The sequence below is a fragment of the Anolis sagrei genome, chromosome 1 (genome assembly GCF_037176765.1).
Source record: "Anolis sagrei isolate rAnoSag1 chromosome 1, rAnoSag1.mat, whole genome shotgun sequence".
NCBI classification, from domain to species: Eukaryota; Metazoa; Chordata; class Lepidosauria; order Squamata; family Dactyloidae; genus Anolis; species Anolis sagrei.
Genome location: NC_090021.1, coordinates 139,599,251 through 139,626,862, shown reverse-complemented (window position 1 = coordinate 139,626,862; position 27,612 = coordinate 139,599,251). Strand labels below are relative to the sequence as shown.

The following is a 27,612-nucleotide window of genomic DNA, read 5'->3' as shown; positions in this document are numbered from 1 at the left end:
ACTTGGGGCATCAGGAATATTCTGAAAAACCATATACAGTGCATATTTCATTCTACTTTCTAATTCTTTCATATTTTTCTGTATATTTTTTCTCTCCTCTCTATAGCCACATTTAATAAAAATAAGTATTAAAAAGGAAAATATTTGGGAAAATACTGAAAGAGTAAATGGTTTATTTTAACAAAAAGTTCCATATGTTTTCCCATACAACTCTTTAGATGCAAAATGTCCTTAAGAAGCAGTCTGGAATTTATGAAAGCTTTTGCTGAAATAAATTACCATATATGCTCGAGTATAAGCCGATCCAAATATAAGCCGAGGCACCTAATTTTAACACAAAAAAACTGGAAAAGCATATTGAGTATAAGCCGAGGGTAGGAAATGCAGCAGTTAGTGGTAAATTTCAAAATAGATAGATACCAATAAAATTACATTAATCGAGGCATCAGTAGGTTAAATGTTTTTGAATGTTTACATAAAATGTAATTTAAGATAAGACTGTCCAACTCCGATCAAATCATTATTCGAACCTTCTTCCATGTAAAGGTGCTTACATATCCTTCCAATAATAGAGTAAAATAATAAATGTAATAATAATAATAATAATAGAATAAAATAATGGAAATGTAATAGTAACAGTAATAAAGTAAAATAATAAATGTAATAATAACAATAATAAAGTAAAATAATAAATGTAATAATAATAGAGTAAAAGGATAAATATAATAATAATAGAGTGAAATAATAAATGTAATGTTATTAATAATAATAACAGAGTAAAATAATAAATAACCTTGACTCGAGTATAAGCCGAGGGGGACTTTTTCAGCCTAAAAACTAGACTTATACTCGAGTAACCCCACTTGCCTAGTTTCCAACAGACCCCACAACCTCTGAGGATGCCTGCCATAGATATGGGTGAAATGTTAGGAGAGAATGCATCTGGAACATGGCCATACAGCTCGGAAAACTCACAGCATCCCAAATCTTCATGGTTGAAGACATCATGTCCATCTTTTTTATATATATAAAGGCCATTAATGGGACAATGTTAAAGAAGTTTTCCTCTCCTGCTCTTTTTCAGAACGGTTCGTTTATGGCTGAAGAGGGACAATGGACAGTACTGGCCAAGCATATACCATGCAATGCCAGGTAAGTATTTGCAATACATGATTTCCCAGCAACCTGCTTTCCTTTCTTCACAGGTTTCCCTCTACTTTTTGCAGTCCGTTGTGGGGAGACATTTATTTAGCCGGCTTTGAAAAATGGTTCTTCCACTAATGCTGGTGGTATTTGAATCTGCATTTTGATGTGGGTGTTAATGTAGCAAAAATGTCTGAGATTCTCAAATAGAACTGGTGTTCAGGAATAATATTTGAAAGGTATGTACCAGTAGGATAGGCTGCAACGTTTCAGCATAAAACTGAATTTGCATTTAAAACAGTAATTATATATTGAAGTCCATGAGATGCCTTCCACTTCTGCAAACTCTCCAGACTCTGAAATTAAGTAGCAAATCATGTAGCCATATTTAAGTAACACTATGAGAGAACCCAATTTAAAACATATTTTTTAAACTTGTCAAGACATCAAAGAAGCCATCAAAGAATAAATAAATTGCGGGAATTTATTTATTTATCGTGTCAGAAGCAAATTGAGAATACAGTCATAATTTATTTTTAAAAACCACAAAGTTAAAAGCTTGGCATTATGCTAAATGTCCTTTGACCAGAAGCTGGCCACTTCAAGTGCTTCTGGTGTCGCTGTAAGAAGGTCCTCCATTGTGCATGTGGAAATGGGTGGGACATAATTCAATAAATGAACATAGGCAAACACAGGAGAGTTGAATCATGAGCTAGAGAGATGAAACAGGAAATTGAATCTATGACAGCGTCGTCTGCTCTGGAGACACCAAGTAAACATCACTTAATTTAAGCTCAAGCTCAACCAAGAAGCCATGAGGTCATGCTTTTGACACCTGGGTTTCAAGGACTTTCTGGATGTCTTTCTGGATGCCTAATTAATCTATCCTTCACTCCCTCCATGCAGAGGCCTAATCTGATATCCCAGGAAAACTCCCCATCTGCTGAAGGCCCTTTCCCAAGAGAAACAGACTTTTCCCCAGTTGCTAAGGAATGAACATTGGAATCCCAGACATCCTCTGTCTCATTTGTAATTGTCGGCACTTCTGTCTGATCTAAGGCCTGCAATTCGCCCTGATCATACACAGACTCCTCAGTGGGAAACTCATCATCCCCTTCCGCCCCTGAGAAATCTCCAGCATCTTACTGCTGAACTCCAACAGCCAGAAATAAACTTATGTGTGCATTTTAAACAAGAACCGTGAAGCTCACCAAGGAAAGCAAATTGGTTGTGAAAATACAGGCTTTGTTTATGCAAACTAGAAATGCAAACACAGTAACAGTGAAGAGGAAGACATTGTCAGACCTCACAACCTCTGAGGATGCTTGCCATACATGCAGGTGAAACGTCAGGAGAGAATGCTTCTAGAACATGGCCATATAACCTGAAAAATCTACAACAACCCAGTGATTCCAGCCATGAAAGCCTTCAATAAGACATTGTTATTGTCTGAGTGCATTAAAAACTACCATCATGTTACAGTGATGTACTTTTTTCTGAAACTTCTGCAATGACATCAACAACTTAACAAGCATATATCCGATGAGAATGACTGCAGAATAGCATTTGCTGGCTATATTAGTTTTAACTTTTTTTCCATAAAGGGTGCCAGAAATAAAAACCTTTTGTTGATTTTTTTTGCAAAATAAAAATTAAAAACCCATGATTTTAATACTGATGATTGCATCTGCTTCAGTGCCAAAGATTGATAGTGTCACCCCTAAAGAATTTAAAACGTGAGACAATAGGGTCTACAAATCCAGAATGCCCTGCCCAGTGTTGTTTCAGTTTAATGCTGTTGTATTTCATTCAAATCTTATAGATGAAGTTGTAAATTGAATCACTGGATGTTCTTTTTGCTGACAAAGAACATTCTGTCTATAGATGGTGATTGAAACAATGGGCATGGAGAATGTCTTTTCTAACACTCTTTTGCAGCAAATTGTGAAAATCATTGCATTTTTCTTGCATAACATTTGCCTGATCAAAACATTGATGGATAAGCTCTTCTTTTCAGTTAGTTCCTTAACTTTGCATTGTTTATAAGATCCCACTTATAGTACTGAGTGCATATGCATAATTCATCCATGCCATTTCTAACCAAAGCTCTTAGCAAGATGTCCCATTGGAAATGCATGTCTCTCTAAACAACAGGTACTAGAATGAACTGGTCCACAATTTCAATTCTTCATAAAGGCCCTTGGCTTCCCAGGTAACACTGCTCCTGATGGCTCCGTCACCAAATGTTGCACATCAGATTTTGGTAGGATGCACATTTGCAAGAGAAAAAATGAATTGGAGTGTTGTGTGGTTTCCGAGTTATATGGCTGTGTTCTAGCAGCTTTTTCTCATGATCCTCTGATGATGCCAGGCACAGATGCAGGCAAAATGTCGGGAGAACATGCTGCTGGAACACAGCCATACAGCTCGGAAACCATACAACACCCCAGTGATTCTGGCCATGAAAGCCTTTGACAAAATAGTGAATTATTGGTAATTTGGAGCCCAAAACGCTTGCATCTAAGGCTCCAGTCACATTCAGTCTTTTAAACCAGCTTGAAAGTATTGAGAAGGATATATTTTAAATATATCCAAGAGGCCAAGATGAAGTACTTTGGCTACATCATGAGAAGAAAGGAAAGCTTAGAGAAGACAGTTATGCTGGGGAAAATGGAAGGAAAAAGGAAGAGGGGCCAACCAAGGGCACGATGTGTTTGTCAAAAACCCAGGCCCTTGGAAAGTACTGCATTCAGGAAAAAAACCCTAATATTTACCATTCAAAGCAATGACCGACGGACAAAACCACCGAATATTTAATTGCCTTACTCTAACAGGAATTCACTAGTACAATAGTCTGGAATGCATTTAATAGACGCAATAAAGATTTTTTTCGTCTGTTGTTGAAGGCTTTCATGGCCAGAATCACTGGGCTGTTGTAGGTGTTTTTGGGCTGTATGGCCATGTTCTAGAAGCATTCTCTCCTGATGTTTTGCCTGCATCTATGGAAGGCATCCTCAGAGGTTGTGAGGTCTGTTGGAAACTAAGCAAGTGAGGTCGTGAGGTCTGAAATGATTGGCTTTCTCTGGATGTTACCATACTATTGCATTTGAAGGACCAAGAAAATTCCTAGTGGGATATCCTCTCCAGGAATTTCCTAGGACCTCCAACAGGATAACTTCCAGCAAAGGCATACCATCGAATTGCTGAGAGGGCCTAGATATTTCCTAGAGAGGATATGTTTTGTCAGATACAGATGGGTGAAACTGTAGATACCAGTGTCATGGGTACCAGGCACGTACTGTATGTTTAAAGTGTTGTGAATTTTACTGACAGTGTAATGGCATTATAATACTAAATTTTGTATGCTTTAGCAATATTATGTATGTTAATTAATAAATAAGTACACATTTTGTGGCCACAGCACAGAATGATGGGTTGTTGTAGGTCTTTTCGGGCTATATGGCCTTGTTCTAGAGGCATTCTCTCCTGACGTTTCGCCTGCATCTATGGCAAGCATCCTCAGAGGTAGTGAGAAGCTTTGTTCTCATAATGCTAAACTATTCCTTAATGTTACATTTGAATCAGTCCTTCATCTCGCTCTAAAATGAGTTTGTTTCAAGGAGAGCTAGCTAGTTCTGTTAATAGACTGCAAAACACTTTTGATTTTTGAAAGAGATTATCAATCAGCGTAATACTTGCATAACACAAAATCATCCACCTAGGTGGCTTTTCAAGAGCTGTGTGAACACAGTAACTGTGTGTAGTTAAGCCTGTTGTCGTTAAGAAAGCCTCTGAATATGTTCAATGTCTTCATTATAATAACACCCTAGAAACCCTAATTTATAAAGAGATGCCCCATCATCATGGTAAGTGTGTTCTCAGTGATGGAAATTAGCTCCTGAGCATTAACAAAGGCTTTAAAACGTCTGTGTTGTAAGTAGGTTAGAGATTGCAGAGAGGGAATACACAAAGCTTTTCTTTCTTTTTAAAACAACAACAACAAAGGTGAAGGCGGCTGTGGGGAATTCTGACTAAATATCAGGGTATATTTTATGCCGCCTTTCAAGAGAACAGCTTGAATGCAGGAGCCGCAGCTGAGCTATTACACAGGAGCTGCCGAGTTCTTCATTGAAACCAGATTAAAGAGCCCTGAAATATAATCTTTTTCCGAAAACCTGTTGCTAGGATGCAGTCCTAGCAGGCAGACAACTACGGAGAAATTCTAGTCACGACTGGTAACTTAGAGAAGAAGTTTGGCATTTATCTCTTGAGACAGGTAAACCCTATTGCCCTGCAGAATAGGATGAAATGGCCAGAGCTGTGACTGAGAAGAGATTGTTTTTCATGAAACAACTGCACGGATATTCTTTTTGGTGTGTCTTCACTTGGGGAGATACATACCTGAGCGACACCTGGTTGCATTGCCACTGATCCATGGAGCCTCTGTTGCAAACATAGTCCATTTCAGCACCAACTCCCTGTATTTCACTTGTTTTTATTCTCCCACATGCCAGAATTTAAGATTTGAGTCATGAATCCCAGGGAGGGACAAGGGAGATCCTGCATATACAAGCCATGACTTTTGGATTGACTTTGAAGGCAAACACACCACTCATTTCCATTCTGCTCTGTTGGAGCACGTAAAAATCAGTTGGTGAGTGTGTTAATTGAAAAATGCAAAGCATGAAGCTGATTGGTTGGGCTACACCCAAGAAGCTAGCTGAGTCTGGGAGTTTGGCAACAGTTACATGTTTAGGTTTTCTGTGCAGGAGCTTGCCAAGACAGTTGGTATTTTTGCTTCAGGGCTTCTGGAAGAAGATCCTTCACATGGACACCTAAGGACCATTTGAATCTCTCTCAAAGGACATTGTGTGTCAAAGCAACTGTCCTCATAAGTGTATTATTTTTCTCCACATAACAAAGAATAAACACTTTATTCTTTACTGATCATCTTCATGGCATATCTTTTCTCTAGCAAGACAGTGTGTGGATTGGTAAAGATGTGAACTACACGTGATTTTCATTCCTCCACATGCTCTCCTCTCAGTTGCCTATATAAAGAATCATAGAATCATAGTGTTGGAAGAGACATCTTGGGCCATCCAGTCCAACCCCCTGCCAAGAAGCAGGAATATTGCATTCAAATCACCCCTGACAGATGGCCATCCAGCCTCTGTTTAAAAGCTTCCAAAGAAGGAGCCTCCAGCACACTCCAGGGCAGAGAGTTCCACTGCTGAACGGCTCTCACAGTCAGGAAGTTCTTCCTCATGTTCAGATGGAATCTCTTTTCTTGTAGTTTGAAGCCATTGTTCCACGTCCTAGTCTCCAAGGAAGCAGAAAACAAGCTCCCTCCCTCCTCCCTGTGGCTTCCTCTTACATATTTATACATGGCTATCATATCTCCTCTCATCCTTCTCTTCTTCAGGCTAAACATGCCCAGCTCCTTTAGCCTCTCCTTATAGGGCTTGTTCTCCAGAGTTCTTTGTTAGCAAGATTAATAAGAGTAAATAGTTTTAATTTTATCCACATGTTCAATTTTTCCTTGCAGCTCCATGTTCATGCATGTGCATTAATCCAGAAACAAGAAGGCTGTCTGTCGGTTTAGACAATGGAACCATCTCGGTAAGTGCATTTGACAATTTTCCATCTTTCCCATATATGATTTGATGATTTTTTTTAAAAAAAAAACTGAGTATTGACAGACAAATACAAGGGCATCCTGCCAGATCTTGTTGGATTTCACCTCCCAGCATTCTTCACTGTTGACTTCCATAGCTAGGACTGCTGGGAATTGCTATCCAACATCAGTTAGAAGATTTTGCAATTCCTATCCGTGGATGAATGGAAAGACAGAACAACGTTGGGCAGAACACAATGAGTTGGAAGTGGATGTTAGTTCTCCATTCATTAACAGCTCATGCTAAAGATGTTCCGATGCATCATCAGTGAGAATGAATGACCCTCTCTGGAAAGTATTGAACTGCATCTCTCACCATTCTTTACTATTGGTTGTGCTTAAAGGGTCTGATGAAACTCAATGTTCCACATCAGGTAGGCCATAAATCCTCATTTCCCCATGAATGAGATTTTTGCTGCAACAGAGGTGGAGAATCTCTCTACATTACAGAGTTTATCTCAGTCTGCACAAAAGCCTGTTGGGAGGAATTTGGGGTCATTCTTCTTCTTCTTCTTCTTCTTCTTCTTCTTCTTATTATTATTATTATTATTATTATTATTAACTTTATTTGTACTCCGCTAACATCTCCCGAAGGACTTGGTGCGGCTTACAAAGGCCAAGGCCCTCAATAAAACAACAGCATAATAAATACAAACAATAAGACTCAAAAAGCAAACCAATAAACATTAAAGCAATAAAGGTAAAACAATAAAACAATACATCATAACACATTAAAACTAGGGCCGGACCAAATGTTTTTTCATGCAAGTCTATCTTTCACTTTAAAAAGAGCAGTGTTTGTACATTGCCTATAGTCCAAGATCCAAGTGCCCTCAACAGTGAGTCAGAAAAGAGACAATGAGCACAGGATGTATTTATTTGGGAGCTTCGGAGAGTAAGCAAATAGATTGAGCCCAGTGGCTTTAGAGCTCTAGCACATGAGTTGCTGTGTTGCAATGCTCAACCTTGTATTTTTTTTGTCACGTAACACTTTAAATACATCGACCCAGTAGAAGGGTGTCTATATGAAACTCTGGAACCAAAATAAACACATGCTGGACTAATTGTCTCATTGTCTCTGCCTCACTGTTGAGTTGGTACCTGAAAGCTCTAGAGCAGAGGTCCACAAACTTTTTAAACAGAAGGCCAGGTCACAGTTCCTCAAACTGTTGGGGGGCCGGATTATAATTTGAAAAAAACCATGAATGAATTCCTATGCACACTGCACATATTTTATTTGTAATGCAAAAAACACTTACAACAATATAATAATTAAAATGAATAACAATTTTAACAAATATAAACTTATTAATATTTCAGTGGGAAGTCTGGGCCTGGTTTTGGCTGATGAGATAGGATTGTTGTTGTGTGCTTTCAAATAGTTTCAGACTTAGGTTGACCCTGAGCGAGGTTCGGGCAAATGAGCTTGGAGGGCCATATCCGGCCCCGGGCCTTAGTTTGAGGACCCCTGGTCTAGAGCAAACTTGATAGTGGAATACCCTGCAGCTCAGTGGTAGTTCCCCCACTTTGCTTGCAGAAAATGCCAGGTTTAGACTCTGATAACACCTGGTAAGGCTGGTGTAGTCCCCCTCTTAAAACTTTACAGCTAGTACAAATCAGTGGATAAGGGATGGCCATGGTCTTGTGGTCAAGGGGAATTTTCTCAAGTTTATGGTCCTGCAGGGGCTCATTTTATGGCCATTGTGTAGCTCACAAGGACACCCAAGGTCTCTGTTTCCAACCATTCAGATGTGGCTGTGGGTGGAGTTGCTGCACTGCTTACAAAGTGAATGAGATTTTTGGGAGGAATAACATTGGGGAGATGTAGAGACAGAAACATAACTACATCGTGCATATATCGCTCAGTGCAATCTCTCTGTGAATCATTATGGTCATCTCTCTCTGAACGTCCAGCTTATGTTGACCATAGGGTCACATCATGGGACCTAGACATTCCTACACAGGTGTTATCTTAGGTTAAAATAAATAGCATTAATGTATTGTCTAAGGCTTTCATGGCCAGAATCACTGGGTTGCTGTAAGTGTTTTGGGCTGTATGGCCATGTTCCAGAAGCATTCTCTCCTGACGCTTCCCCTGCATCTGTGACTGGCATCCTCAAACCTCACAACCTCTACGAATGCTTGCCATAGATGCAGGTGAAATGTCAAGAGATAATGCTTCTGGAACATGTCCATATAGCCCGAAAAACTTACAGCAACTCAGAAATAACATTAATTCATTTGTGGGGGTTTTGTGCACCTAATCCCAAGAAATGTGGGGGGCTGATTGTACGTACAAGCTGCTGATAGGGAGTTAACATGCTGAAAAGGCAAGCAAAGGAGACATTACAGGAATAGAATGGCTAGGTGGAATGTCTAATGTCAGCAATCATATCTTAAAATAGATCAAAGTTGGATATTGATCTGTATTGCTATTGTGGTTCTCATCTACTTTTTGCAACCAAGATTGTTGTATTGACGTGATCACAGTGGTTGCTGCAAATAGCTTTATAGATGTGCTTAATGCTGCTACTCATGCATCCTTGAGATGTAAGATATCTTGACAGAACTCTTACTTTTGTCTTTTTGTATCATTTTTTTAAAATGATACAAAAAGACAAAATTAGTCATTTGGGTTTTTAAAACAAAATGGAGTGTGCAAGGCACTTGGTTTTGTAAAAATGAAGCAACACTAATGGATCAGGCTGCAAAAGCAAACATGAATGCAAAGGCAAGGACTATGCATAGCAATTGAACTTTGTCATTTCTGCAGTAGAAAACATCAAACAAAGCTCTGGCAGGACAGACAGTAATTGCTTCCTATTCTTCATGATGTGTCAAGTCATGCCACTAACATTTTTCTGTATAATAGGCATTGCTTGACTAAAGAAAAAGACATTGGTAACCTGGGATGTTCTGATTTTCATCCTTGTTCTGTGCCATTTTCATGTATATTTCTGTTCCTTTTGATGCCTGTGTGATTGGATCTCCCATGTTTCTGACCCTCTTTTGAATGAAGGAAGGTGGAGTGCAAGGGAGGAGAGTGGAATTTCATGGTGGTATAATTAATGATAATAATACGCCATCTCTTGACATTGACTGAGCTTAGGGCCACAGGACTCCCTGCAAGAGTGGGAAAAAGTGAATTAAAAACACTTCTTTAGGGATTTCTAGTTAAATGCCACACACCTATATCCATTGTTTCTGGGTGCATCTCCACTGTAGAATGAATGCAGTTTGAAATCACTTTCACTGCCATGGCTCAATGCTATGGAATCATGGGCTTTGTTGTTTGATGAGGCACCAGCTTCAGCTCCAGGGCCTTGCATCTTCCTAAATGGTTTTATATGTGTGCATTTCTGCAAGTAGCTATAGCATTATCAAATTATGAAACATAAACTGTGATTTAGGTTTTCACTCCCGGTATATTTAAGGTGTAGCAACACATAGGAAACATCGCAAGGTGTTATGATTTATGAGATCCTGAAGCAGAACACCCCAACATTATTTACTAGGACTCTTGGGCAATCTAGAGGAGCCCTGATTCCCTATTGAAAGACAGCTAGTCTTTCGGTGTCCATTAACACTCTAGGAAGGAGAAGATGAAAAATGTGCTGAATCTGAGTGGGAACATTTAAAAAATATTCTCATTGGACCCTGTTTTCGCATTTCCATTGGCTCAATAACAGCAACAATAACAACAACAACACTTTATTTATATTCCGCCCTTCTCCCAGTTGGGACTCAGGGCTGATTACAGCATAAACAGATACCGGCAAACATTCAGTGCCTTGTTACAAAACAATGAGATACACAAACAAAGGCAAAGGCTTCTCTTTTCATTTCCGAAAAGAGAAAATGCTCATCTCTGACTCTGGGGAAAGTGTTGTTCTCCAAACCAAGCAGCTTCTTGGTCGAGTGACCGGCATGACTGCTTGGAGTGTCATATGCCTTCCCCGCTGAAGTGGTACCTATTTATCTACTCGCATTTGCATGTTTTCAAACTACTAGGTTGGCAGGAGCTAGGACTAATAGCGGGAGCTCACCCTGTCCCACAGATACGAACTGCCAACCTTCAAGTCAGCAGTTCAGCCCTAAGGGTTTAACTCACTGTGGCCCCTTACATTCTTGCCAGCCAGCAAACAACAACCCCACTCCTGTCCCCGTAGCCTCCTGTGCCAAAATTACTTGGAAAAGCAATAGATATCAGCCCTACGCTGGTTCCTCTAGATATTCCAGACATGTAGCAGAAAGAGTCAGAGTTTCCTGCCTCCTTGATGTTTCTGATCAGGACTGGGGCTGATTCACAGAACATGCCACGGATAAGACTGGAATCCCAAACTATTGCCAAAGTAATAAATTCTTGGATTTTAACAAGAAATGTTGCATTGCAAACTAATTGTTAGTTACGTCATACATTCTAAAGTGGCTACTTTGTTATTTTCCAGGAATTTATTTTGTCAGAAGATTACAACAAGATGACACCAGTTAAAAGTTACCAGGGTAAGAAATGCAGTCAACAATATTTTTAGATTTTTTTTTCAATTTTGGGTTTTATTTTTTTGACCATGAGCTTAGAAACCCATTAGAGTGCTGAATTTTCAGTCTGCCTTTTTATAATCTCTGGTAGATCTGAAACTAATTTTCATTTTGCATGATCACTATTATAGGATGTTTTTGCAGATCCTTCCCCACCCCAAAAAACCAAAAACTCACACCACAAAACAGTAATTTCTATATTTATCCTCTGGAATGGAGATGGATTATGAAATAATTTAGCTTCTCTTGTGCAAAAATATTGAAACAAAGCCCCCTTTTAAAGAAGAACTTCATTTTTGTTTTTTTGTTTTTTTACAAGGGTTCAATTTAAGAATATTAAGTAAATACTAAATGAAGCATCAAACTCCCAGGCTGTGATTTCTTTAATAACTTGTCTTGAAGTTTATTTATAGAACAAATCTGATGCCTTGTCTGGAAATGTATTTGTCACGGTGAGCAAATATCCAATGATCGCAAGAGGCACGTATATTCCCTCACTTTTGGGGAAAACAGGAAAACTTAAAATGCATGAAAAGGGGGTTGCTGTGAGTTTTCCAGGCTGTATGGCCATGTTCCAGAAGCATTGTCTCCTGACGTTTCACTGACATCTATGGCAGGCATCCTCAGAGGTTGTGAGGTCTGATAACATCTGAGGATGGCTGTCATAGATGTGGGTGAAATATCAGGAGAGAATGCTTCTGGAACATACCCATAAAACCCGGAAAACTCAAGCAACCCAGTAATTTCGAGCATGAAAGCCTTCAACACATGAAAAAAAATCTTTATTGTGCCAATCAAATATATTTAAGACAATAGTACTAGTGAATTCCTGTTAGAGCAAGGCAATTAAATATTCCCTAGTTTTGTTCCATTGGTCATTGCTTTGAATGGTAAATATTAGCTCAACTTTTTCCTGAACGCATCACTTTCCAGGGCTCTGGGTTTCTGACAAATGCATTTGGTCTTGGGAAAATACTCAATATTAAAATTGTATTTTAAAACAAATAGTGGTGCAAGCATGTCCAGGAACTCTACATGGCACATTTGCCATAAGGTGAATAATTGGAGTGGTAATTTGCTAAATCTGTGGATCTTGTTTGCTCAAAATGTTTTAGTCTCAGCCAGAGTAGACTGGTTGAATCAGGGATTCAATGGGTCTGCTTAAGACAAGACCAAAAATCAGATTATTTCATCAAGAATTTTCTTCTCCTGTAAAATTTTCAATGGACACAAATATGGTACTGGTCCTTGGCACATTTTTCAAATGTGTCAGGGACCAATATCATATTTATGCCCATTGACAACAACAGTTTATCTCATTTCTGTAACTCCCCATGAATTAGAATGATAAAGTTGGAAGAGACCTCATGGGCCATCTAATCCAACCCCCTGCCAAGAAGCAGGAAAATTGCATTCAAAGCACCCCCAACAGATGGCCATTCAGCCTCTGCTTAAAAGCCTCCAAAGATGGAGCCTCCACCACACTCTGGGGCAGAGAGTTCCACTGCTGAACAGCTCTCACAGTCAGGAAGTTCTTCCTAATGTTCAGGTGGAATCTCCTTTCCTGTAGTTTGAAGGCATTGTTCTGCATCCTAGTCTCCAGGGTAGCAAAAAACAAGCTTGCTCCCTCCTCCCTATGACTTCCCCTCACATGTTGTTGTTCATTCGTTCAGTCATCTATGACTCTTCGTGACCTCATGAACCAGCCCATGCCAGAGCTCCCTGTCAGCCATCACCACCCCCAGCTCCTTCAAGGTCAGTCCAGTCACTTCAAGAATGCCATCCATCCATTTTGCCCTTGGTTGGCTCCTCTTCCTTTTACCTTCCACTTTCCCCAGCATAATTGTCTTCTCTTCTCTCACATATTTATGCATAATAGCTGATGGCTTGCAATCTGGCACTAGTCCAAGGAGGATCACTTTGTGTAGCGATGCTTCATGGCAGATTCTGCATGTTTCACAGAGAGGTCCTTAGCAATGCGGTACCTCTTAAAAAGCAGGGCATAGAGACAGTTTCCACACCCAAAGCCTCCATTCCAGAAAAGCTCATTGTTATTTTTCTTTTCTGCTGGAATCCCTGGTTAGGGCCTTCTGGATTTGCATCTGGGTGTACTGAACTACAACTCCTATCTTTCCTATTACCAAGGTTCTGCTGACTTTGAGCAATAAGAGCTTTAGCCCAAGAGCTTAGTTAGAAGACACTTTCCATGGCTCTTCTTTGCCTCACCAGAACACTTAGCTTGGCTCGCCCCTGTTGATGTTAATACTACTGCCATTTGTGTGTTTACTCCTGGCTTGTAAATTTCCAGCTCTTCAGCCACAGCATAAGATTAGGAAATCCAAAAGCACGATGTTATAAAACGGAGTGATTCTCTGTGTTGCAAGACGGCATGAATAGTATTAATTCTCTGCAGTGACATGAGATGATAGGCAGAACAAAAGCTAGTTACAGATTGTACTCATTACTTGGATGCTGACTGCAAGTGTCAGATGGTTAAAAGAAGGCATTGTCTAAGCCGAAGCCACAGTTTCTTCCATAGAGCAAAGAGAATAATAATAATAATAATAATAATAATAATAATAATAATTATTATTATTATTATTATTATTATTATTATTTATAACCTACCCTATCTCCCTAAGGGGACTTAGAGTGGTTTACAACAGATATCGACAACATTCAATGCCGCGAGAAGCTGAACAAAGACAAAAATAAACAACTCCCCAAATCCCAAAAACAAATCCACATCAACATCAAAAATAATAACACATTATACTGCAATATTACTAGTAATATTATATGTAATATATAATATACAATTACCATATTATTATATATTATTATATTGTACTATATTATTATACTACAATATATATAATACACTACCAGTGTATTATTCTGTAATGTAATACGGATAGAAAGGCCAGCTCCACTTTGTGAATCTCTGAGAGAAGAAAGAAAGGAAAGGAAAATAGAATAATATACCTTAGATTGGGAATGCTGAAATCTCAGCATTAGGAATGAATGGCACATGACATCTTCTCTCCTCAGTGTAAGAGACTGTATTAGAGAGTTAAGGGTAGTGCATTGAGGACAGAAAGCAAGACTCGTTTCTTTTTTAAATATTATTATTATTTACTGTATTTGTATACCGCCCTTCTCAAGGCAGTTTACAGAGGTAACAATTCAATGCTAAGCAACACCATAAATGTATTTAAAAACAGTAACATATAATATAAAACCATATTTATCTTTGTTACTTTCTGTCATATTTTCTGGTGCTAAGCACCTCATACTTTTTCGAGATTTTATCTTGTCCTGGTGATACGATTGTAATCCCTGCTTTCTGCTTGGCTGATCCTTTTTGCCTCGGAGTTGCATCCATTTCCCTTCCTTGCCATTTGGGTCATGGGTGTGCCTGGCCTTGTCCTGTCAACCCTCAATATGTTACTGGCTGTACTCAGTTCGCTTGGGCATCTTTAGGGCATATATGAAAATAACACAGACACGGGGTAATTTGCAAGCAGTATCATTGCCTTTAATAGCAAGAGGAAAGAGGGGTAAAGAAAAAAGATGTAGAAAGCCTTGGGTAAAATACTAATGTTTTCTTAATGTCCTTTCCCCCTCCAGCTCACCAAAGTAGGGTTATGATGGTCCTCTTTGTCCTGGAAATGGAATGGATCCTGAGCATAGGGCAGGATAAGCACTTCACTTGGCATTGCTCAGAGAGTGGGCAGCGCCTCGGGAGCTACAAGATCAACGCTGGGGCCTGTGGACTACAGTATCCTTTGCAGAAATCATAGCATTCATGCTGGTTCTGGTTCCTTTTTTTCCATTCTTCCCTTGAGTATTTTACAGTTTGTTTCAGAACATGATGGTTGAACAAGTAAAATGTTGGATAATGTCTATTTTCTTCTATGGACTATGTTGCTACTTGATCACAGAAGTTATATAGATAAGTAGTGACTGGACTGACCTTGAAGGAGCTGGGGGTGGTGACGACCGACAGGGAGCTCTGGCGTGGGCTGGTCCATGAGGTCATGAAGAGTCGGAGACGACTGAACGAATGAACAACAACAGTGAATTTGAGCACAATCCTCGTGAACGTTCCCACCCCTTTGCATAGGTGATCTCCATTGCAAACAGAAACAGGATTCCTGTTGCAATTCATCCTTGAAATGGAGATCCTACAAGAGGGGAATATCAGTCCGCTATTTCCTGAGCCATGTCAACCCTGTCAGTCACAGCTCCTGCTTACCAGTAACCTTATGTAACACAATTTTTGTTCCTGTGTTATAAGTGTCATTTCCTAATTGGTTCTATCATAAAAACATTAGAAAAGTTTCTTAGCAGGACATCCTGCAGCACATTTTGCTATAGATTTTCAATGATTAGGATCTCATCGAGTCTCAACCAATTCAACATAGTTTGTGGCAGCCACAAAAACAAAGTTTCTGGAGTATAGCAACTACTTTCAAAGTAAATACCACATAAAAATTAGGAAATAACACTTTGAAAGCAGGAACAGAACATTTTTCAAATTTTCTTACCTAGTATAATTGGGGAAAAGAGAAATTTCACATTGTGAAACAGATTGGCTTCCATTTCGGTGAATGTGAGAGCCTCCTAAATATTTTTGTGCTTTATGCCCTTACATATGTGCAATATATTATTGTCTGTAAACCAGCAAATTTCACACCAAACTGGCCGGGGAAAGTTCAGAGCTATATTCAATTGTAAATGTTGACTGAAGTAGACCTATTGAATATAGATCATTTCCATAATTATTGTCCCATCTACTCACTGCAAGATGCGCTAATCTGGTTTGGATTAGCAATTGGACTTAAGATATAAGTTACTCTTATCTCTTTTCCTACTAACCAGCCTGGAAAAAAGTTCATTAAAAAAGCACAGTTCTATCTTTTCAGATGAGAGACCACAGTTTTCCATTATATAAAGTGTTTCTTTAATGCAGAGACATATGGGTAGAAAGGAATAGTGAGGAATAATGAATTATTGGGAAATGGGTAATATGGGGTCCATGTTCCTCTTCCCATCAATCCTGAAATTAGTGATGTCTTTTCAGGTGGTTTGCTGCATAAATATGTTCAAAAAGAGTTATATTTATTTATTTATTTGGTACACTTGTATACCGCTAATATCTCAGCCTATGCGGCGACTCATTGCGGTTTACAACATGTTAAAATATACAATTCACTTTAAGCATATAAGATTAAAATTAAGAATACATACAACAACATACATAGTATTGGGCCACCAATACAAATCGGGACATCTCATAGTTAAAATCGTAGTCCAATTCGTTATCCTTGATTGCTAGTCCATGGTCAAACAACAGCACATCAAAAATCAATTGAAGACTTGCTCGAACATCCAAGTTTTTAGTTTTTTCCGAAATGCCATTAGCGAGGTGGCTGATCTTAGTTCAGTAGGGAGGGCATTCCAAAGCCGGGGGGCCACCACAGAAAAGGCCCTATCTCTCGTTCCCACAAGCCGCACCTGTGAAGCAGGTGGGATAGAGAGAAGGGCTTCTCCTGAAGATCTTAGGGTCCTGGTGGGCTGATAGGCCGAGATACGTTCGGATAGGTATGTAGGGCCAGAACCGTTTAGGGCTTTAAAGGTCAAAACCAGCACTTTGAATTGGGCTCGGTAGCTAATCGGTAGCCAGTGGAGCTGGTACAGCAGAGGAGTTGTGTGCTCCCTGCGCCCAGCCCCTGTTAATACCATGGCTGCCGCCCGTTGGACTAATTGGAGCTTCCGGGCCGTCTTCAAAGGCAACCCCACGTAGAGAGCGTTGCAGTAATCAAGACGGGATGTAACCAGAGCGTGGACTACCGTGGCCAAGTCAGACTTCCCAAGGTACGGTCGCAGTTGGCGCACGAGTCTTAACTGTTATATCTAGGCATATTACAGTATGAATAAGATTCTTGAATGTTGTGAAGATTTTCTAAGCCCTTCCTTGCCAGATTTGATGTGGAGACACGGCACGTTTTTATTGGTGATCTTTCTGGGCAAGTGACCATCCTTAAACTGGAGCAAGAAAACTGCAACCTGATAACAACATTTAGAGGTCATACAGGTAAGATTTGGAGCAAATATGGGCCATTTAGGATTGTTGTACATGACCAGTATATCTAGAACAATATGTGGAAAAATGAAAGGGTTTGTGTGCCATGCAATAGTTGCACTTTGGAGCTCAAGGGCTGGCTTTAGCACAGTAGGTTAAACACTGGCTGTAGTCAGCCTTGTCAGTCAAAAGGCTGCTAGTCAAAGCGGGGTCAGGGTGAGCTCCAGGCCTTTAGCCCAGCTTCAGCGCACCTGGCGGTTTGGAAGCAAAAATGTGATTAGATAAATAGGTACCATTCACAAAAAAGCAGCAGAGGTATTCTGAGGCACCCAGAAGGAATGCCGGGAATTCAGTCCAAAACAAGGAAGTTCTTTGGCAGAGAGATGGAGTGACAGCACACACACACCCTTGTGGCCAGAATCGAGCACAACACTTTCCAAGTGTTGGAGTGCTCTTTACTCATAACTTTGCTCCAAACCCACATTTGTCGTATCGAGAACAGACAAGTTAAATCTTTGTCTGCATGGCAGTGGAGAGATATATTACTGGAGGCGGAGGCATTATGTCATTTTTTGTTACTGGAGATGTAAAAAAAAAAAAACCCAGAGTAAAACAGATTGGGGAAAGGTAAGTAAAGGGTTTTGGAAGTTGGAACTTTTGGTGTTGACATCTGCTGAATTTGAAGTACCTTAGCGAGGATTTAAATATCTGTGAAGATGATTTTCCTTTGCATTTGGAATCTGAATCTAGCTATAGAAAATGACAGTCTGTGGATTCATGCATTCCATTCATTAGCCTGCAGTGGTGCATTACTTTTAGATATTATTAGATATGAGAAGTGGTGTGGAAATAGATGATGATAACAACCAACACTCGCAGTGACTGAGTCACCAGGGACTGGTGGGAGTTTGGGTTAACCTTATAGTTTTTTGTGTTTGCTTTTTCATTGTGAGTCTTCAATTAGGCTTTACTTGTGAGATTAATCTGAAATGTTCCACACTGATTCACTTCTACCCAGATTTGGAGTTGTAAAGCATCAAGTCAAGTCAAAGTGGAGATTGGCCAGAGAATATTATGTCAAAGGAAGGACAAAGTTAGCCACAGAGTCCAGTTGGAGGACTTAACGTTTAAAGAGAAGACCTCTCTCGTCCTCCAGTACGATTCTGTGGTCACTGTCCAACAGATTAGTGTGATCTTTCATGCATTTTGCTGGTCCAACTGCCAGGCTGTTGGTATTTTATAGGAAAGGCAGATCTACTCTTAAGTGTTTGGGGATGCTCTTACAGTTTACGTGAGCTTCTGTGTCTTGCTATGACCTCCCCTTCTGCTTTCTCATCTTTTTTTTTTGTCCGGATATTTCCCAGGTGGAATCAGTGCCCTCTGCTGGGATCCAGTGCAGCGAGTCTTATTTTCGGGCAGCTCGGATCACTCTATTATTATGTGGGACATTGGAGGGAGAAAAGGAACTGCCATTGAACTACAAGGACATAAGTACGGTATTTCTCTAAAAGGACTCTTTTTAAGCACAATTACCACAACAAAATAAATAAATATTCTGTATTTCATTTGTGAGGAAGCATCATATCAAACCTTAAAGGCACTAGATCCCATGTGATCTTGGAGGATACGCAGGGTCAGGGTTAGTACTTGAATGGGAACCACCCACAAATAACTAGGTATTGTAGCCTCTACTTCAGACGAAGAAACTGGCAAGACCACCTCTGAGCATTCCTTACATAGGAGGTGCACTGGAGAATTTGAAGTATACTATCAGACTACAAATCCCAAGGTTCTTTGTGATTAATTAATTGATTGATTACATTTCTGCCCCTATCCTTGTCTCAGTATAGGATTCAAAGATGGAACCACAATAATTAAATTGATATTGAATTACTTTAGTTGTGCAGCGTGGATACACTCCTAACTCCCAAAGCAGCATTCTCATCTTTGGTGCTACCAGACGATCTGAAACAACTTTTCCAAGAAGTTTCAACAGATGTTGATCAAGGATTCTGAGAATATAATCCAAAACAGAACCAAATGTTGAGAGTGTTTGCTTTTAATCAATAAATAAAATAAATAAATATATATAAATAAATAAATAAAAATGTAATGTCCATTTGTGGGATTAACATAACTCAAAAACCACTGGGCAAATTGACACCAAATTTGGACACAATACACCTATCAGGCCAATGAGTGACCATCACTCATAAAACACTGGAAAAAGCAACAGAAGGGACTTAAAGAGCCAAAAAATAAAAATTATATTACAACGCATGTGCAAAACCACATATATACCCAAACACACACATATACACAAATATATACACACACTTATACACACACAAAGCACATATACACAGACTGGGCCACAGCAACACGTGGCAGGGGATGGCTGGGATATGATATGATGTGATATGATATGATATGATATGATATGATATGATATGATATAATATAATATAATATGACTGGGTGACCATTGCATAGCCCTGCGGAATTGTTAACTCTAACCTGACAGCATATATGGGGGTGGAAGAGAGGCATTCATCTGTACGTTGGTGTAGTCCATATTGCCTTGGTCCAAAAGTATCTGATGACCCATATGTTGAGAACCAATGCCTTCAGACACCAGAAAGATTGTCCTGTGTACAGAAGTGAGCCGATTACGGAGGAGGGTCCTCTTTCCTGCTCACTTCCCAAACATGGCCATAGTTTCTGACAACAACTTAATTCTGTCCTGTGTTTGACAAAGTCTGTGGACTCTTCCCTTTTAGAAACTTCTTCATTCCAGATGAATGTTTAACAGGGAGGGCATGTTCCGATTTCTTACTCTGCTCACAAGTGTTTTCTTGGTGTGTTTTACATTTGTGTCTTCCACAGTGATAAAGTCCAAGCCCTCTCCTATTCTCATCACACTCGGCAACTTATCTCCTGTGGAGCAGATGGTGGAATTGTGGTCTGGAATATGGATGTTGAAAGGCAGGAGGTCTGTACTTACTACTTCCCCTTTAGTCTGGTCAGGGAACTTTCAACTTGTTAAAACTAAACATTTTATACATTTGTTGTACATTGTTGGTTTTACAGCAATCTGGGCATCTACTGTTATTTTTCTGTTTATACGTATTACCTATCCCTCACCACTGTGCTCCCCCCCTCCCCCACAAGCCACAGCTTTTACATATCATCTGTCCAAAATTTCAATTCTTCTTGTGGAGGTAACTTTCCATCTTTTTAAATCCCTTTTCAATAATTTTCTCCATACATCATCAAAATCACTTTGTTTCCATAATGTATTGAACTATGAGAAAATAAATTAAAATACAAAAAAACCCTAAACATTTTAAATAACCTGTGAAAAGCCAGTCTTTGCAAGGGGGTGTCTTAAATTTGACCACACAATTAGATTCGTGTGGTATTTTATTCTATTGGACTTGCCTGTTTAAATGCAAATCTATAATATTTCAGTATTGCTTGAAGGTTTTTAGTGATTGGTTGTAATCCCCAAAAAAAGGAACCATCACTTTTTGCAGTGAGAATAAATTTCAAACAAAGCTGTTTTTACTTTGACTAATATTTTAACTGATGTAGAATACAATCTCTTATTTCCTCCATATTTGTTTTAATGTTGCCAATTGCAACATTCACACTTGCTTTCAGCAGACAAGAGTTCTTTCTCCCACCCTGGATATTCCACAGATATATAAACCTCACTCGCCTAGTTTCCAATAGACTCCTCTACCTCTGAGGATGCCTGCCATAGATGTGGGCGAAACGTCAGGAGAGAGTGCTTCATAAAGCTCCGAAAACTCACAGCAATCCAGTGATTCTGGCCATGAAAGCCTTCAACAACACATTGTTTTAATGTCCCTTCCCAAAAAAACAAGCACATTGAATAAACAGCTCTTTTTTATGGCAGCCACAAGTTAATTATTTATTGAGTATACTTCTTTAATCACTCCTAAATCTCCCACCAATGAATGTATCTGGCTGTTCCTAAATTCTAGTTCCAGAAATGAAAAGGGAAAAAAACCCTTCATACACTAGTTTAGGGACAAAAACAAAGAATGGAACGTAGGAAGAAGAAGAAGAAAAAACTCCAGCTTTCTCAACATCATGGAGAATTTTGTAAACCTCCATTGTTGCTTGCAGAGGAGTTTTGAATAAGGGTTCAGGCAATTTTACAGTGTTAGGGAGCTCATTGGCATGTATTTTTCCTACTAGGAAATTCCTCTGTTCTCTTGGCCTAGAATGAGGGGACAGTTTCCTACCAATCAACACATGCCTAGCAAATCTTTGGTATTTATTGCTCAGTGTTTATCCCTGTGTTACTCAACATAGACTTGTTAGCAGAACTTTGGCTCAATTTACTCTGAATGTCATTGGTTTAAAAATTAAGTTTAAAAAAATTTCTTTGGCAAACAATAGAACCAATTGAGAAATCACTCCACCCAGACTTGCCTCTAGAAAATGGCTGTGATGTCTAGTTGCAGGTTCGAATCCGGGGAGAGGCGGATGAGCTCCCTCTATCAACTTCAGCTCTTCATGCGGGGACATGAGAGAAGCCTCCCACAAGGATGATAAAACATCAAATCATCCGGGCGTCTCCTGGGCAACATCCTTGCAGACAGCCAATTTTCTCACACCAGAAGCAACTTGCAGTTTCTCAAGTCACTCCTAACATGACAAAAAAAAAAGTCGAGTTGCATATGACTACAGACCCAGCTTTTTGCTCGACAAATGAAAGTAAAATACTCTTAACCATCAGCTGAAAAGTAATTGCTAAGTGATTGATAGTTCTGTCCTTTTTGATAGGAAAATAAAACTTTAATATCCTTTCTACCCGGCTGTTAGTAATTGTGGGAGTTGGAGTCCAAAATCCCTGGAGGGCCGGTTTGCCCATGCCTATTTGAAAATGCTTGGCTTCTTTTCCTGGATGTTTTGATGTTTTTATCATCCTTGTGGGAGGCTTCTCTCATGTCCCTGCATGAGGAGCTGGAGCTGATAGAGGGAGCTCATCCACGCTCTCCCCGGATTCGAACCTGCGACCTGTCAGTCTTCAGTCCTGCCGGCACAGGGGTTTAACCTGTGTTATGCTGGCTACAGCTGACATAAGTTGCAGTCCCATCCATCTGGAGGGTTCCTGAATGATGTAGTTTGCTCGGGGCTGTGTGCACCATAGCATTAATTTCCTAATAAGCATAGCTTATAATGCAGAATTTTGAATGTGTTTGACATACAATGTGAATGGGCCCAGGTTGGAGCAAAGCACTGGCAGGTCTACAGTGAAGATGAGTAAATCCTGCTTGCTATTTTGATTCTGTACACAGAGGGGTCTTGTAGCTGCACTGAAGGATTTCTTCTCTCCCCATTCTTCCATTAGACACCAGAATGGTTGGACAGCGACTCGTGTCAAAAATGTGACCAGCCCTTCTTCTGGAACTTCAAACAAATGTGGGATAGCAAGAAAATAGGTCTTAGACAGGTATGTGGCATGTACTTCATTAAAAAATGATGGCTACCTTTCTCTTTTACTCAAGGCAACAGCCTGTGTGCTAAGAGTAAATCCCTTCTCTGAGGATACACTCCATGCTATCAAAACTGCAATATCTACACCTAAAAGGAAGGCACCTGCAAGCGGGGGGGGGGGGGGGGGTTGGAGTCCAAAATTTACATAAATCCAAAAGAGGGAGAGGGATCTTTTAGAAAACACCTATGTGAATTGAACACTCAGTGGTCAGAGAAGACTGAGCATCGATGACAGGGGGGAGGGGGGGAATACACCACTTGATGGGAGAATGATGGAGCAAAGCAGCTTGTGAATGGGCATGGCCCGATTGACCAGAACCCTAATCAGGAATGATCCAAGCTGTAACTTTACTTTAGGCATTTTCAGTAATTTAAGGATAAGGTGGGCCCCCCTGGTGGCACAGTGGGTTAAACCGCTGAGCTGCTGAACTTGCTTAATAAAAGGTTGGTGGTTTGAATCCGGGAAGGGGGTGAGCTCCCACTCACCCCCTTTGAATCCGGGAAGGGGGTGAGCCCCAGCTTCTGGATCTCATTTGCTTTGTGCAGCTGATGGCAATAAAATAGGCTTGATAGGACAGTTACGATTTTGGTAGTAGTGCCGTGTTCATGACTATTTAGACATCATGAATACAGATCAGTGAGGGATGCATAATTCCACTTACATCTGTAAATGTGATACTAAATTTTCCCCCCATAAGAAGCTGACATCAAGAGTTGTTAAATGTATAGAAATGTAACCTGAATGAAATAATAAAAGAGTGGGTGGATAGATAAGTTTTTTTTCCGTATCAAAAGCGACTTGCGCTTCTGCTTGAGATAATTGGCCGTCTGCAAGGACATTGTCCAGGGGATGCTTGGATGTTTTATCATCCTGTGGGAGGCTTCTCTCATGTTCCCTGCATGGGAAGCTGGAGCTGACAGATGGGAGCTCACCACAATCCCCGGATTCGAACCACTGACCTTTTGGTCAGCTGTCCTGCCGGCACGAGGGTTTAACCCATTGTGCCACTGGGAGCTCCGACAGATAAGTGCTGTCATTGCTATGAAAATAATGGTGCAGAATTGAAGCCTAATGCTAGCTATAAGGACTCCTTGGCTCATCTGCTGAAAAAAAGGTGGGGGAATCATTCAGTGTTAGTAGCCTCAACTTCAGGGCATAGGGGCTGTGTGGAAATTGAGGTGCGTTACATAACATTTTGCCAGTTCCTTATTTGCATGGATATGTAATTCTTTTTCTGCATTAATAGGGCTCCATGAGGGAAAGGGGAAACTGTTACAGAAAAGTCCAGGATGCACACTTTTCTCCTTATGTCAGATAGGCTATATAGCAGGCATGGGCAAACTTTGGTCCGCCAGGTATTTTGAACTTCAACTCCCAGAAATTCCAACCAGCTTACCAGCTGTTAGAAACTGTGGGAGTTGAAGTACAAAGCACCTGGAGGGCCAAAGTTTTCCCATACCTGCTATTCAGAGTAAGTCCTTTCACCTCACCTGGCTGAATCCTACCTGCTTTTTTTTTTTTTTTGTTCATTTCAGCACCATTGCCGGAAATGTGGGAAAGCTGTGTGTGGCAAGTGCAGTTCCAAGCGGTCGTGCATCCCTCTGATGGGCTTTGAATTTGAAGTGAGAGTCTGCGACAGTTGTTATGAATCAATAACAGATGAGGAGTAAGTAGTTTGCCCTGGTCTTGTCCCCTCTCGTGCTCGCCTTCCTTATTACTTGCCTGTCCTGATCTTTGGACATCCGAGGGAAGATAAATAATTGCAGGATGACATAATGAATTCTTTTCTGTGTAGGCAGAATTCTTTCTTAGTCGTTGTTTTTAACCCTAAGCCTGGGCTTAAGTTGCTTGCTCTAAACCAGAGATTTGCAACCAGGGTCCTTCTCTGGCTATGTTGAGGTGGAAGCTATTTCTCTGCTGCTATGCTTGAAACAATTAAGAATAGGAAATTCTCATTCTGCCACAGAGACTTCCCAACAGAGGCTGGTCAATTGTCCTGTCAACCAGCTCTCAGTTCACTTTCCTTGTTCTGGTTCTTCCCCCAGGCGTGCACCCACAGCCACTTTCCACAACAGCAAACACAATGTTACCCATGTACACTTCGATCCAACCAGGGGGTGGTTGCTAACGTCCGGGACAGACAAACTTATTAAGGTAAGTATGGGAATTTACACCCTTCAAGGACTGCACCTGCTAACATAATGTCTTATGGAGCATTGTTGTGGTTGTTATGCTTCGTGTAATTTCTGACATATGGCAACTTTACGCTGAACCTTTCACAGGGTTTTTCTTGGCAATATTTGTTCAGAGAGGGTTTGCCAGTTCCCTCCTGAGGCTGAGAGCATGACTTGATCAAAAGAGAAAGGTGGCATAGAAATAAAGTTAATTAATAATGTCACCCAGTGGGTTTCCATGACAAAGCAGGGATTTCAATGCTAGTCACCAGTGCTGTAAACCAATGTTCAAACCACAAGACTTTGATATAATTTTAAATTATAATTTATAATTTTTAGAGCTTGTTTATGATTTTTTATATGTTATCTTCGGCACTGAATGTTTGCCACTGTGTTTTATTTTGTTGCAATCTGCCCTGAGGCCCTCTGAAAAGATAGGGCGGGCTATAAATAAAGCATTATTATTATTATTATTATTATTATTATTATTATTATTATTATTAGAAACACAACAAGATGAGTCCACTCTGCTGGCTGTTGTATTGGATCACACGTTGGACACTTCCCAAGTGTCTAGGACTGTGTGATGTATCGGCAAATAATGCGTGCAGATTCCAGTAAGGCAGCCTTTTGCAGCTGGCAGATGGTAATTTTGTCAGTGCAGATTGTGTTTAAGTGCAGGCCAGTTTCTTTAGGCACTGCACTCAGTATGCCAATCACCACTGGCACCAGCTTGACTGGCTTGTGCCAGAGTCTTTGCAGTTCGATATTTAAAGCTTCATATTGTGTCAGCTTTTCCAGTTGTTTCTCTTCAATCCTGCAGTCACCTGGGATTGCAACATCGACAATCCATACTTGGTTTTTTAACATGATCATGAGGTCAGGAGTGTTGTGCTCCAAAACTCTGTCTGTCTGAATTCGGAAGTTCCAGAGTAGCTTGACATGTTCATTTTCTGTAACTTTTTCCGGCTTGTGATCCCACCACTTCTTTGTCGCAGGCAGATGGTATTTATTATTATTATTATTATTATTATTATTATTACTACTACTACTACTATTATTATTACTATTATTATTATTAAGTGGAGACCATCCATAGATACTAGCAATAAATAATAATAATACATCACACAGTCCTAGATGCTTGGGTATTGTTCGACTGTCATACGAAATCCAGCATAGAGATCTCGTTTGCTGTCACATACTGTGTTTTTGTGTCTATTATTATTATTATTATTATTATTATTATTATTATTATTATTATTGCTAGTCTCTATGGATGGTCTCCACTTATTTCCCTTGCGTATGTAGATAGGGTAGGATCGTTCTGCAAGGTTTGAGTAAATTATTCCAATAGTCTCTTCTCATTCTCTGCATGTGTCTCTTCTTAATAGTTGTGGGATATGACACCTGTAGTATCCTGATGCATCCCTGAAGCCTAAAGAAGTTCTGTGTTACTGAAGAGGGGATTCCTAGTCCTGTGGAAGCAGATGGATCAAGCTGTGTAGAGATGGAGAAGGGCAAGACTGATGCTTCTGGCTGGTTTCCCAAGCCCGCCTAGCAAATCCAGCATGAACACTTACACCAAATGCTCTACTTCTCTTCATTTTCAAATGCAAAAGATATTTTTTTAAGCCAACGGTAATACAATCCGGTTCCACTCAGCTGTTTGGGACTCTGGGAAATCGGTGTGCAGTGCAGTTTGTTTCATGTTCCATGTTGACGTGTGGTGTTTTATGTGGGGGATTCTTGGTGGTTGTGAGTGGTCCCTCTACTGTGCGACATTGGCAAGACTGGTGCTGGCTGTGTCTAAGAAGACAAAACAGAAAGCAAACGATTCCTCTTTCTGTATTGTCCAGTGGCATCATTGAACAGGAACTTGGGATTGCAAAATTATCTTCTAAGTTCTGGGCAAACCAAAGGTCACTGACTTTCCTCTTCCATTCTAGCAGTCAGTCCTGAGGGAAGTGTACGCAAAGGAAAGTGTAGGGACAGCCCAGTCTTTTTCACTGCAAGGCGCGTATGAATGCATTATTTGGTTGCAAACTTCAAATAGAATTAACTAGCCTTCTACCCCCAAGCGTAACCAATGAGTGTTGAAAGGAGTCAAACTGAGACTGCAATCAGTTGGCTGCAACCTAGTGTCCATTGAACTGAATAGTCACTGCGGAGAACATCAGTTGCTTTAGCTGGACCAAGCCTGCAAGAACTTCATTTTGATTGACTTTATGGGGCATGGTTTGAACTACCTTACGTTGGTTGCCTCTCTGGCAGAACGCGCATTTGAAGAATTTGCGGATCACTGTAATTGCTTTAAATTCTCAAGAGGGCCCTCAAATTAATGTTAAATCTCAAGGTGGGGTTTTTTTGCTGCCTTATTAGGCATGTCTTTTTTTTAGAAAATAAAAAATATAAATTAAAACGGCCTCTTTCAAAGGTTTTAAAGTCTCTGTGTAAA

General features: G+C 40.1%; 1 protein-coding gene across 1 annotated transcript in view; it reads left to right on the top strand.

Moving 5' to 3' along the window:
* The window catches only part of WDFY2 (WD repeat and FYVE domain containing 2), a 63,535-nt gene extending 35,959 nt beyond the window's left edge, over positions 1 to 27,576 (top strand). Inside the window, exons 2-12 of the mRNA XM_060786867.2 lie at positions 1,085 to 1,152; positions 6,692 to 6,765; positions 11,269 to 11,323; positions 14,990 to 15,140; positions 17,347 to 17,459; positions 18,812 to 18,938; positions 20,334 to 20,439; positions 22,834 to 22,935; positions 24,516 to 24,646; positions 25,026 to 25,134; positions 26,549 to 27,576. Of these exons, the coding sequence (XP_060642850.2) occupies positions 1,085 to 1,152; positions 6,692 to 6,765; positions 11,269 to 11,323; positions 14,990 to 15,140; positions 17,347 to 17,459; positions 18,812 to 18,938; positions 20,334 to 20,439; positions 22,834 to 22,935; positions 24,516 to 24,646; positions 25,026 to 25,134; positions 26,549 to 26,578 (1,066 nt within the window). The 3' untranslated portion in view covers positions 26,579 to 27,576. The remainder of the gene's footprint in view (positions 1 to 1,084; positions 1,153 to 6,691; positions 6,766 to 11,268; positions 11,324 to 14,989; positions 15,141 to 17,346; positions 17,460 to 18,811; positions 18,939 to 20,333; positions 20,440 to 22,833; positions 22,936 to 24,515; positions 24,647 to 25,025; positions 25,135 to 26,548) is intronic.
* Positions 27,577 to 27,612: the final 36 nt, after the last annotated feature.